Source organism: Chaetodon auriga, chromosome 23 (assembly GCF_051107435.1).
Source record: "Chaetodon auriga isolate fChaAug3 chromosome 23, fChaAug3.hap1, whole genome shotgun sequence".
Classification (NCBI taxonomy): Eukaryota; Metazoa; Chordata; class Actinopteri; order Chaetodontiformes; family Chaetodontidae; genus Chaetodon; species Chaetodon auriga.
Window position 1 is genome coordinate 670667 of NC_135096.1, and position 13232 is coordinate 683898.

Sequence of the window (13232 nt, forward strand, 5' to 3'; positions counted from 1 at the left end):
TGCCCCACCCAAACCCTTAACCCATCCCCATCCCCTGTTCAGTGAGTTGAAGGATGCAGGATTCAGCATACAAAAGCGTGGGCAAATTGAGGTCAAGGGTAAAGGCCAGATGACAACTTACTTCCTGTTGGGGAACCCGCTTGTGTCAGAAGATTGCATCATGGGAAGAGAGGCTGGAAGGAACTGTCTTTACAGAGTGGACCTTCATGGCCAGAGCAAAAAAGGTAAAGAATACAGAAAATAAATGAAATAAAATAATAATAAATGCAAGTTATAGTTTCTATACATTAGCATATTTAATAATAATATATGCTTAGGAAAACTGATTAGTAGGTTTGAAAAATATTTGATTAACCTGAAACCTACATCTTAGCTTACAGACTAACCACAATTGGATACACTGACTTACAGCATGGATGAAGTAACGAGCAGACTAGTTGGTTAGGTGTATAGAAAAGCAGCTGGATAGAGTATGGTGGTAAATTCAGTAAGTGGCCTAGTACATGGTATGATGGATTACAGAGGTGTTAAAAAAGTGAAATACATAGATGGTTAGGTTGGATTGTGGGTGTCTAGTTGATCAGGTGTAAAGAAAGCAGTTGAATAGAAAAGGATTCATTGCTTGGCAGATGTCAAGTTGAAAGGAAAACAATAGTGAAGAGGAAAATCATGCTGCAAGACTGCAAATGAAGTCGACAAATTTGATATGAGTTTTTTTTATTTTTTCAGGGGTCCTCAAACATAAAAAACATTATCTTGGTTGTCACCAACCAAGATGGCGGTGCATGCACAATGCGAGGCTCAGCATCTCATTAGAATTCACGATGTAGTTATTATTCTCTAATAATGAATGGACTTCAGTAGATTTTTAAGTTTGTGACATGGAGGCGAAGTAGATGACAGAATTACTCAATTGTGGGTACACTAGTTTATCGAAACTTTAAAATTCCAATTTTATTTAGCGTCTGACAGTGAGCCTGATGTGAGAGCTGACCCTGAGTGGAGAGACGCACCCTTGGGTGGAGCCATTGCCTTGGACCCAAGCTGCTGGGACACAATCGCTCCCTTTGCTTGGGACATCACCCCACCACATGAGACCAACAAGAACAGCTACAATACACCTGCAAAGAATTTCAACAGCAGACTCTGTGTCTTACTCTGACTGAAGACTCCCTCAACCTCTGTTTGGGCTCTGCCAGCTTAGAGGTTTGTGAGCTCAACACAGAAAATATGCTGACTGTACTCCAGCCCCAGTTGCACGACAAGGAGAGAGGACAACAGTGAAGATACTATCTAGTTAGATTACTTAGATTGGTAACAGGGCTAACTCAACTCCAAACCACACTGACATTATGCGACAAAGTTACAGTCACAGCATCCCACCCCACACCACAAAGCCCTTTCCCCCTTTCAATTTGTCAGTTGCTTCAGAGATTTCAGCTGTTGTTTAGGGGATTCTAAATCAGCTTTAACCTCCTCACTAAGTGAAGGGAGCGTTAACTGATCAAAAAAATCTGAAAAAGATTTATTAGTAGCTGAGCACTCCGAAGAATATAACTGTGTGTAGTGTGTTTCAAACAGCGTATTAATAATTTGAGGGTCAGATGTTTTGCCTCCATCGGGAGTGTCTATCTCTGTGATAGTTTGTTCATTTTGATGTGTTTTTAAGCGTCACGCAAGCAGTTTCCCTGCCTTCTCTCCTTGATCATAGTAGGTCTGCTTCAATCTTGTTAATCCTGCCAGGGCTTTGTTGACAGATAACTTATTGTACTTTGCTTTTAGGATTGTTAGTGTCTGTTGTTTTTCCCCACTATTACCACCATTTATTTCCAGTTCAAGTTTCTTTATATCCCTTTCTAGCTTCAGCATCTCTAGATATTTTTTGTTTGATTTATTTCTTGTGTATCCCATCATTTGACCCCTAATAAAAGTTTTGAAAGCTTCCCATCTTATTGAAGTGGAAGTTTCTGTAGTGTTCAACAGAAAATAGTCATCAATATTTTGTCCAATGTAGTCGAGGAATTTGGGATTTTGTAACCATTGTGGTTTTAGGTGCCATAGAGTTTTCCCTTTGACAGTAGTCGTAGCTGAGTAATTGAGCAGAAGTAGTGCATGGTCTGAAATGATAATACTCTTGTACATACAACTACTAACATTAAGGGTGAGTGATTTGGACACGATAGAGTAATCTATGCGGCTATATGTATTATGTGTAGCTGAATGACAGGCGTACTCTTTTTTTGTAGGGTTTTCTACTCAAATATCAATGAGGTTAAGATCCTGCATAAATTGGTGGATTATTTTCCTGCTCCTTGCATGGGTTGGATCTATGCCTGAAGAGCGATCAAGTTTCGGATCAAGGGTGCAGTTAAAGTCACCACCAATTATTAAGGCTCCCTGCAGAGAAGAAATTAATAGAAATAAATTAATGTAGAAATTTGGATCGTCATTATTAGGACCGTATAAATTCACAAGAATCAGGTCTTGGTTTATTAGCGAAGCTTGTACAATAATAAATCTCCCCGCAGGATCCAAAAGAGTCTTTTGAATACGTAAAGGAACAGACTTATGGATAAGCACTGCAATACCCTGGCATGTGATGATAAAGAGCAGGTAATTACCTGGCCTGGCCATCTCCTCTTTAACCGACTTGTTTCATTTGAAAGCAAATGCGTTTCTTGTAAGAAGACTATTTTTGGATGATATTGTTTGATCCTATTCATAACTTGCTTAACTTTAACTAATTTTCTTAAACCTGTAACAACGTCTAAATTTGTATTCATTTACAAGCACTGTGATTATGGTATGGCGCTGATAATAACGTGTTGCCTTTTCTGTGAAAACATGCACCTTGAAGTTCAACAAACAGAACAGTAAAACACTCATAACAATACAAACCTAATAACCCTCCCCTCAACCTCAGATCTGATTATACAGAGAACCCTCCCTTCTTGTTGTGACTTGGTTATGCTCACTGTTCCTTTTTAAAAGGAGCAAGACAGGGAAAAAAAAAAAACTCTCTACCTAAACTATATAGGTCAATCACTCGATCCTGGTGACTACCAAATATAGATCACCCATTTCCCCTCTGTCAAATGAACAAGAGTGAAACTCCAAGCTAGATTCAATTGTACATGAAACACAGCCGTTAAACACAGTGGAGTTATTCATAATGTCCTCCATTTGTCGTATTAATGTGTTTAATGTTGTGGTGGTCTAGCGTACATAATGCTGGCCGTTGTTTACCCGTAGTTTTCCTGACGAAGCCGCTGAACCTCTGGCGTGTGGAACAGGTGGCGGCTGCCTTTGTGCATAATCCTCATCTTTGCAGGAAATATGAGTCCAGAGTCCAAGTTTAACTCGTGGAGTTTCCACTTCACGTTGTCATATTGTCGCCGTTGTTTCTGTACCTCCACAGATAGGTCTGGAAAGAACATGACTCGGTGCTCTCGGTACATCACTTTTCCTTTTTGTCGAGCTGCTCTCATTACTCGCACTTTATCTTGATAGTTAAGAAACTTCATGATGAGAGCGCGCGGAGGTCTGCTCGGGTCTTGTCGGCCAGGCAGCCGGTGGGCACGTTCAATAACAACCGGGCTCAGAAACTTGTCTGGTCCAAGGATTTCAGGCAGCCAGGTCTGGAGAAATGCAACCGCGTCTTCCCTTTCAGTGTTCTCGGGCAATCCAATCAGTCGTAGGTTTGATCTTCAGTGTCTGTTCTCGAGGTCATCAAGTTTTAGTGTTAGTTCTTGAACTTGAACTTGAACTTGGACTAACGCTGAGATGTCGTCTTCAGCTTTGCCAATGCGGGACTCCGCTGCGGTTAATCTCTAGGAAAATACATCAATTGCTTCTTTTATTGCTTGATTAGATGAAGCGACTTCTTTAAGTTGTATTGAAAGGTCTGCTCTCCATAAATGAATGGCGGCTAAAATGTCAGCTTCATCTTGTTTGTCTGCTTCAGCGTCCACCGAGTCCTGCTCGCCATCTGCCAAGGAGTGCTCCATGCTAGCTTCGTCGTCGTCATCGCCATGTTGCTGTAACAATCTGTTGTGTGTCTTTTTTTGGGCATTTTTGTTCACAGCCTGAACAAGTAATGATTGTTGAGTTAAATTAATTAGTCGAGGGTCGAATTGGCAAAATGGAAATGCAAAATATAGCACACAGCATCAGAGCTCAGAGACCTGCTGCTGCTCAGGCAGGCGCCATAACCAAGCCCCCCACATGTTCAAAGAGGTGTCTACCCTTACTCCCTCTGTCCCATCGTTCCTGCCATTTCTTATTTATTTTTGATTGGATGATACATTTAATCTCAGACTTACTGTATTTTACAACCATATTTATTTCTCTAGTCCGTGTTGCACTCTTAGCATATTTATCTGCCAGTTCATTTCCTTCTAATCCAATATGAGCTGGAACCCAAATGAACTGAATTTCCACCCCTGTCCTCCTGATTCTGTGGATCTTTTATCTCCAGTATGATGTCTAGCCTGGTGTTTGAATGGTTGTGTCTAATACTTTCTAAAGCACTGCTTGAATCTGATCCTATTAAGGACTTTCTGTGGTCTGACCTCCTCTATCCAATTCAGTGCAAGCAGAATAGCCAATCACTCCCCTGTGGTCCCCGGGCACCTGTTGGATGGCAGCCCACCGCTCCTGGTCTGCCGCGGAGGAAGGACGACCAGGATGGGTTAAAGGCGGAAGATAAATTTCACCAGTGCATGGCGTGTGTGGGCATGATGCATGTATCTGTGTATCTGTGTGACGAATAAAGGGGATTGTCCCTCTGATTCTTCGTATACACTGCTGAATCATCACTGATGCTTTTACTTGACATTGTGTCTAAATGTGGTGTTACAGAAGCTGTTCCCACCTTATTATTCTGTGACTTGGATGCATCTGTGTGTACTTTAACAGACTGTGAGTAGTTTCTATTGATGTACTTTCTAACTTTGTTTGCACTTCAAATCTTTCCTTTTTGGTCCTTTAACAGTTTCAAATGGACTTTCACTTCTTCCTTTGTCCACGGTGGCACAACACAGAGAGGAACAGCTTGGCCTACAGTTTTGTTTGTCTCTCAACTGTCCATCCAAAACTCCTCGCCTGTCCTTTTCCTTTCTCTTGGCACAGTTTGATCGTATTCTGACCCGGATGATTTTCCTCATGTCCTCGTAGGTTTGCCCAGTAGTTTAATGAAATCTGTTCTCTTCTTAATTCCAATGGCATTTCACCATGACATCCAGTTTTTTCAGCATTTTATTTGATGCTGATTCATACTCTATCCATCCATAATCAATAACTGAATGGATTAAACCCACATAAAATGTTTTCAAAGATGCTCTGTTTGCTCCCCATTCTCTGCCCTTCAAACACCGAACAATATTTAATATCTTTTACACTTTTCAACTGTTTTCTCAATATGTATTTTCCATGTAATATTCTTGTCAGACCAAATCTCTAAGTACTTAAATCAATCTACTATTTCTAGATCTTGTCCATATAGTTTAAGACTGATTTGGTTTTGTGTTTTCTTTTTAGAAAAAACTGCATTTGTCTTTGTAACTGAGAACCTAAAGCCCCACTCCAAAGCCCAAGATTCCACCTTCCTTATTGTTCTTGTCATTTCTTAGCATTGAATGTCACGTTTCGTCCCCTTTTCCACATAACCCCATCATCTGCAAATAAAGAGGTCCCTGTGGCCCTGTCTGTAGGACTGAATATGTCATTTTTTCATCATTGAAAACAGAAGTGGACTTATAATAGTGCCCTGAGGGGCTCCATTCTCTACTCTGTATTTCCACTGTAAGTTTTCAGAATCAGAATCAGAATCAGAAAAAGCTTTATTGCCATGTACGCTTTTATACATACTAGGAATTTTTTCTGGTGAAATTGGTGCATGACACATCTATCAAAGTAAGAGCATAAGAATATAACAATTTAAATATATATACACAAGTCTGTTTTTGTTGTTGCTAATAACCGGAAACACAGTTCTGTTTTTCAGAAAGAAGTCCAAGTTGAGCGTTAATGTAACGCATAGAGTTATATTTATATCAGTCAATGTGACAGAATGAGTCCGAGGTGGAATGTGAAGAGTGTCAGGGGGGGTTCCGGGTCTTGTTGGTAAGGCTGACAGCAGACGGGAAAAAACTGTTCTTGTGGCGTGAGGTTTTGGTCCTGATGGACCGCAGCCTCCTGCCAGAGGGGAGTGGCTCAAAGAGTTTGTGTCCGGGGTGAGAGGGATCAGCCACAATCTTTTCTGCACGCCTCAGGGTCCTAGAGGCGTACAGGTCCTGGAGAGATGGGAGATTGCAGCCAATCACCTTCTCTGCAGACCGAATGACACGCTGCAGTCTGCCCTTGTCCTTGGCGGTGGCAGCAGCGTACCAGACAGTGATGGAGGAGGTGAGGATGTACTCAATGATGGCTGTGTAGAAGTGCACCATCATTGTCTTTGGCAGGCTGAATTTCTTCAGCTGCCGTAGGAAGTACATCCTCTGCTGTGCTTTCCTGATGAGGGAGCTGATGTTCGGCTCCCACTTGAGGTCCTGGGAGATGATAGTTCCCAGGAAGCGGAAAGACTCCACAGTGTCAATAGTGGAGTCACAGAGGGTGATGGGGGCGGGTGAGGCTGAATTCTTCCTGTAGTCCACAACCATCTCCACTGTCTTTAGAGCATTGAGCTCCAGGTTGTTCTGATTGCACCAGGTCACCAGATGGTCAACCTCCCACCTGTAGGCGGACTCGTCGCCATCAGAGATGAGTCCGATGAGGGTGGTGTCGTCCGCAAACTTCAGGAGCTTGACAGACTGGTGACTGGAGGTGCAGCTGTTCGTGTACAGGGAGAAGAGCAGAGGAGAAAGAACACAGCCCTGGGGGGATCCGGTGCTGATGGTCTTAGCGTCGGAGAAGTGTTTCCCCAGCTTCACGCACTGTTTCCTGTCAGACAGGAAGTCTGTGATCCACCTGCAGGTGGAGTCAGGCACGCTCAGCTGGGAGAGCTTCTCCAGAAGCAGAGTTGGGACGATGGTGTTGAAGGCAGAGCTGAAATCCACAAACAGGATCCTGGCGTAGGTTCCTGCGGAGTCCAGGTGCTGGAGGATGAAGTGGAGGGCCAAGTTGACTGCATCGTCTACAGACCTGTTGGCTCTGTAGGCAAACTGCAGGGGGTCCAGGAGAGGGTCAGTGATGTCTCTGATGTGTGAGAGCACAAGGCGCTCAAAGGACTTCATGACCACAGAGGTCAGGGCGACGGGTCTGAAGTCATTAAGTCCTGTGGTCCTTGGCTTCTTGGGAATAGGGATGATGGTTGAAGACTTGAAGCAGGCTGGCACGTGACATGTCTCCAATCAGGTGTTAAAAATGTCTGTGAATACTGGAGACAGCTGATCAGCGCAGTGCTTCAAGGCAGATGGGGAGACAGAATCCGGTCCAGCTGCTTTCCGGGGGTTCTGTCTCCTGAAGAGTCTGTTGACGTCCCTTTCATGGATGGAAAGAGTCGTCACTGAGGTGGGTGGGGAGGGGGAGAGGGGGGCCTTTAAGGTGGGCATTGGTGGAGGTGACTGGAGCTGGAGCTGTTCAGAGGTGTCGTGGGGGATGGTTGCTGGACTGTCCCTTTGTCTTTCAAAGCAGCAGTAGAACTGGTTCAGGTCGTTGGCTAGGCGTCGATCGTTGATGGAGTGGGGGGCTTTAGGCTTGTAGTTAGTGATCTGCCTGAGCCCTTTCCAGACAGACGCAGAGTCGTTAGCTGAGAATTGGTGTTGGAGCTTCTCAGAGTACAGCCGTTTAGCCTCTTTCACCGCCTTGCTAAACTTGTACTTCGACTCTTTGTATCTGTCTTTGTCCCCACTCCTGAAGGCCTCTTCCTTTGCCAACCTTAGCTGCCTGAGTTGGGCTGTGAACCAGGGTTTTTCATTGTTGTAACTCACCCTGGTGCGTGATGGAACACAGCAGTCCTCACAGAAGCTGATGTAGGACGTCACAGTCTCCGTGTACTCATCCAGACTGTTGGTAGCAGTCCTGAACACATCCCAGTCAGTTGAGTCCAAACACGCCTGGAGATCCTCCACAGCCTCACTGGTCCACTTCCTTGATGTCCTCACTACAGGTTTGCAGAGCTTTAGTTTCTGCCTGTACGCAGGAATCAGGTGCACCATGACGTGGTCAGAGTGGCCCAGTGCAGCACGGGGGACGGCGTGATAAGCATCCCTGACGGTGGTGTAACAGTGATCCAGAATGTTCTCCTCTCTGGTCGGGCATTTGATAAACTGTCTGTATTTAGGGAGTTTGTGGGTGAGGTTACCTTTGTTAAAGTCGCCAAGGACAATAACTAAGGAGTCCGGGTTGGTCCGCTCCACGCGCAGTATCTGGTCCGCGAGCATACGCTGTGCGTCCTGTACGTTGGCTTGCGGCGGGATGTAAACGCCGACCAGAATGAATGAAGCAAACTCACGGGGTGAATAAAAAGGCTTACAGTTAATGGTGAAAGATTCCAGGTCAGGAAAACAGTGCTGCTGGATCACTGTCACATCCTTGCACCAACCACTGTTGATGTAGAAACAGATTCCTCCACCTTTAGTTTTGCCGGAAAGTTCCGTGTCTCTGTCCGCGCGGTGGAGTTGGAAGCCAGCCAGCTGCAGCGCAGAGTCCGGTATTAATCCACAGAGCCACGTCTCGATGAAGCACAAAACCGCAGATGAAGAAAAGTCCCTGTTTTTACCCAACAGCAGTTGTAATTCCTCCAGTTTGTTGGGCAGTGAACGCACGTTAGAGAGAAATATTCCCGGTAACGCTGTGCGTAGTCCGCGCTGGCGAAGGCGCACGAGCACGCCGGCTCGTTTTCCTCTCCTCCGGCGTTTCACTGCGTGAGCAAGGGTGAGCACACCTTTGACCAGTATGTCCAAAATTTCCACTGTTGGGAGCAGAAATTTAGGAAATAAATCCTCTGGTGTTGCTCCCCTGATGTTCATGAGCTCTTCTCTGGTGAAAGAGCTCCGGGTACCGTCACAAAAAACAGGTTTAAAACACAAAACAAAACAAAACAACGCGCACCAACCCACCGAGGCAGCCGTCCGCAGCGCCATCTTGATCGTAACCGACGGGTTAGTCTTAATCTGAGTACTTAGTTTAGTCTTAATCATAAAAAGTGAGAAGTCGTATGGACTTAACCTGTATGTGATGACCCGCTGAAGACATCATTTCATCATATATTAAGGTAATCAACCATACGTCGAACAGGACATTAATTTTTCAGTTTAGCCATATTTTTTCTGTATAAATCCAACAAATTTACCTTGAAAGTTCCTTGTAAACAGAGAGGTGGACTTTATGGGTGCACTTACCGTCTATTTTTCAAACTATGCTCATTAAAAGAAGAAGCAAAGAAAACGCTAACACAGCTGACCAAGTCTACAAAATCCAAGCTTTAAATCAAGCATGTCTGCAGGAGACGGTTCATTCCTGAATCCAAGCAGTCGTTTAGTGTTGGCGTATTTATGCGAGGTGGACCGTCAGTACTGCAGGACAGTCCAGACGCCTCCTCTCCCACAGTGATGGTCCATCTGTCCTCTGAAGACAGACGTCAGGAGGTTCAGTCGGGCTCTGAAGTCCATTCCTGCATTGCATAAAAAGAACAACACTAAAAGTCGCTGCAGCTGGTTCAGACTCAAAACTCCTTCAGAGACTGAATGACCTCAACTGGAAATATTTATTTTACAGTGGCAGCAATTTCATGACACGGTCGAGACGTCTTTATGTGTCTTCAGATGCTCATTTTGTCGACGTTCACATGAAAGTCAACAGACACCAACATGGATTTCTGTTGTCAAAAGACAGAAAACGCTCAGCTTGCGACAGATAACAACAGCCAGGGTTCTAAATTAACACCCGCCAACCCGCCAAATGCGGGTTAAAATTCATATTGGCGGGTGTAAATAAAAACTTACAAGCCAATTTGGCCGGTAATGCATTAGGCAATCATGTCAGTCAGAGCCGCTCTACAGTTCTCGGTCATTTGTCCCCCTGACAGTCCGTCCTACATTTCCCATGAACACTGTCGTAATGCTACGTGATGACGTACAAGACGCCCATTGGCTGTGCGCAGGCACACTACAGTCTGTAGTGCAACCGGCGCGAGAAACCACGGAAACGCAAACACAAAGAAGAAGAAGAAGAATGAACGGCGGCGTATGAACTGTAAAAAAGGAGACTGAGCTAGCTAAAAGTAAAAAGTAAAGTTAAACTAAATGCGTGGTTGGGACAGACGTCTGGGGGCGAGAAGAGGAAGGAGGCAGGGGATGAGAATGTCGATAAAGCGTGCGAAACGAAGAAAAGAAAGTTTAACGCTAAATGGCTGACAGGTCGTGAATGGCTTGTGTTTGATCACGAAAATGCCGTCATGTTTTGTAAGGAATGCCGCATGTACACGAAAGAAAAAACAAGACGAATAATTTTGTGGTGGGGACTAATACTTTTAAAGTCGAGGCAGTAAAGGACCATGAGAGTGCCCGAAGTCATCAGGAAAGCCTAAGGAGTCTGCAATACTGACTGCTGCACTATTTGTGTTTTCTAGTTGTACATACATAATTCAATTTATTACCAATGCAATTTTTTGCAAGTGTTTAAGTCATGGCTGTTACTTATATATATTTCTTATTAAAGAAGGAAAGCAGAAACACTTTAAGTTGAAAGGAAAAATACATTTTATTAGGAATGTAATGATACTAAATACTTACTGGAAAAATGTCTTCTATAAAATAATTAATCTGACAGCATTTTTTGTTTGTATAAATTAAATGTTTGCACTTTCTGTGTATATTTTGTTTCATGTGTTGTACTTTCTGTGCATTTTTCATGCCAACAATGTAAATAAAATGATCAAATGTATTCAGTGGCACTCATAATCTCTTATTTTCACCGGGAAAAAATTTGGCTAGTGGAAATTCTGATTGGCTGGTAACTTTAGAAGGTCACCAGCCACATTGGCTGGTGATCAAAAAAGTTAATTTAGAACCCTGACAACAGCGACATGTTTTTACACCACCAACAGCTGGAGGCAGTAAAAACACATCAACATTACTCCAGTACCCAAAGAGAAATCTCGTCCATCGTCCTTGTGAGTGTCCTGGACTCTCAGATCACTGCATCATACAGATGGTCCCAACATTGAGACAGCACCTGAAGAGGACTAAACCATCCAGGACCACAGGAAGGTGATGGACTCCAGAAGCAACTGACATGCTCCAGGATGCATGGAGTGTCATGACTGGGAGTCTCCGAGAATCCCTGAGGACAACAACAACAACAACAACAACAACATATATCAACAAATGATACTTGAATCATTTACATTAACACTGCAGCAAGTCTGTCTTTATTTCTGATGGTTCACACTGGATTCATTTTAGGAACTGAAGAGAAAATCAATCAGCATCTTAAAAAACTCTGGATGTGCTCATTTCTGCCTGCGACTGAGCTTTAAAAACACAGTTTTCTTCAAACCAATGAAAACATGGTGTGAAGCTGTGAGAATATTTGAAGCTGTTCCAGTAAAAGACCAGCAGAGAAGCTTTCAATAAAGCTTTATGAACAGAAAGAAAACAATCATCAACATCCAGCAGCAACTCTTCAAAGTCAACCATCACAATGAAAATCCACACAAACCATCAGCAGCACAGACTGCTGCAGCCACCAGAGGGCAGCATCACACTGAGCTTCACAGGCTCACCTGGTCAGTGACCTGGGGCCCGTTGCACAAAACTAGGATAAGGGATTAATCACGGATATGTTGGTTATCCTGGCTCAACTTATCCGTGATCCGGTTGCACAAAAGCAGGATAGTGGAAAGTGGGATATGTTACAGGATAAGTTACCGTGGAGATTTATTCTGCGGAGCTAGCCTGCTCCAGACCAGGCTAAATTCCAGGATCTGTTTAATCTCATCCCTTATCTCAGACAGCAGTCATCACAAACGGAAACCAAAAGTTATTCCACTGCCCACTACACATTGTTATCACATTCAACTAGATCCACTGTCATTATTTAAACATTAACACAAAACATAAGCATCATTAATTTCAATTTTAATTAATTTCATTAATTTCAATCATTGTAGATAAATGATGACTTTAGATGATGTTACAATCATTAGATAGACAGTTTCCCACAGACTATATATAAAATACACATCCAATATAAATATAAATACACATCAAAGAGTAACATGATGTTCCGTTATTGAATAAGGATAAATCAAAGCATCAGTTCCTTTCAAAACTGAAGTCACACAGTGACTCTACAAGATAGAAAGCACAGAATCAAAGCATATTATACAACACAAGAATAAATACACATTCAAAGGTCTGTATATAATACACCCCACATGTCTGCACACTGAAATAAATGCAGGACAAATCCGTACACAACAAATGAACAGACAAATGAATGGATGCAGTATCCTCCCTGCAAGCTTGTATACACACAGTATACAGCACAAACATAAGAGGCCAAATCAATCTAAATTAAAAAAAAAAAAAAAAATTCCTCTGCAGGCCATATTGAACTGAAATTTAAAGCATGCATGCAACTAAAATAATTTAACACATATTGGTCCCTGACCAGCCGACCACTGTCGTCATCAGGGAAGATGGTAGGATTGACCCAGTCCATGTGTGATGGCACTCTGGGGGCCCTCTCCTTCCTCAGGCAGGCCACATTGTGGAGGACAGCACAGGCCACAGCGATGTCACATGCCCTCAAAGGGCTGACCCGTAAGTCATGAAGACAATGAAAGTGTGCCTTCAGGAGGCCAAAGGTCATTTCAATCCTGGCCCTCGTCCTGGCATGAGCATGATTGTTGGCCTGCTGTGCTTCCTGGGGGTCTGTGTACGGTGTCAGGAGAAAAGGCTGGCAGGCATACCCCCTGTCCCCCAGCAAGACACCAGAGAATTCACCTGTCAATACAAAATCTCATCATCACAACCTCATGAATAGAGTGACATTCTTGACACAGCTATGATGTAAAAAGCGGTTGTTGTGCATTCTTAAGTATTAGTCAGGACACTTACCATTCTGCAAGATGTTCTTGTATTTAATCTTGACTTGCTGCCATGTCCCAGTCATGTTTATACACACACACACACACACACACACACACACACACACTTAAATGCTAAAACAACATACATGAGATAAGATCAACTTTATTTATTCCAAAGGGAAATTATCAAGGAGTT

At 43.4% G+C, this 13232-nt stretch overlaps 1 protein-coding gene across 1 annotated transcript in view; it reads left to right on the forward strand.

Annotated features, from left to right (window-relative positions):
• The window catches only part of LOC143316299 (guanylate cyclase soluble subunit beta-2-like), a 53944-nt gene extending 52660 nt beyond the window's left edge, over positions 1 to 1284 (forward strand). Inside the window, exons 17-18 of the mRNA XM_076724183.1 lie at positions 43 to 224; positions 1169 to 1284. Of these exons, the coding sequence (XP_076580298.1) occupies positions 43 to 224; positions 1169 to 1284 (298 nt within the window). The remainder of the gene's footprint in view (positions 1 to 42; positions 225 to 1168) is intronic.
• Positions 1285 to 13232: the final 11948 nt, after the last annotated feature.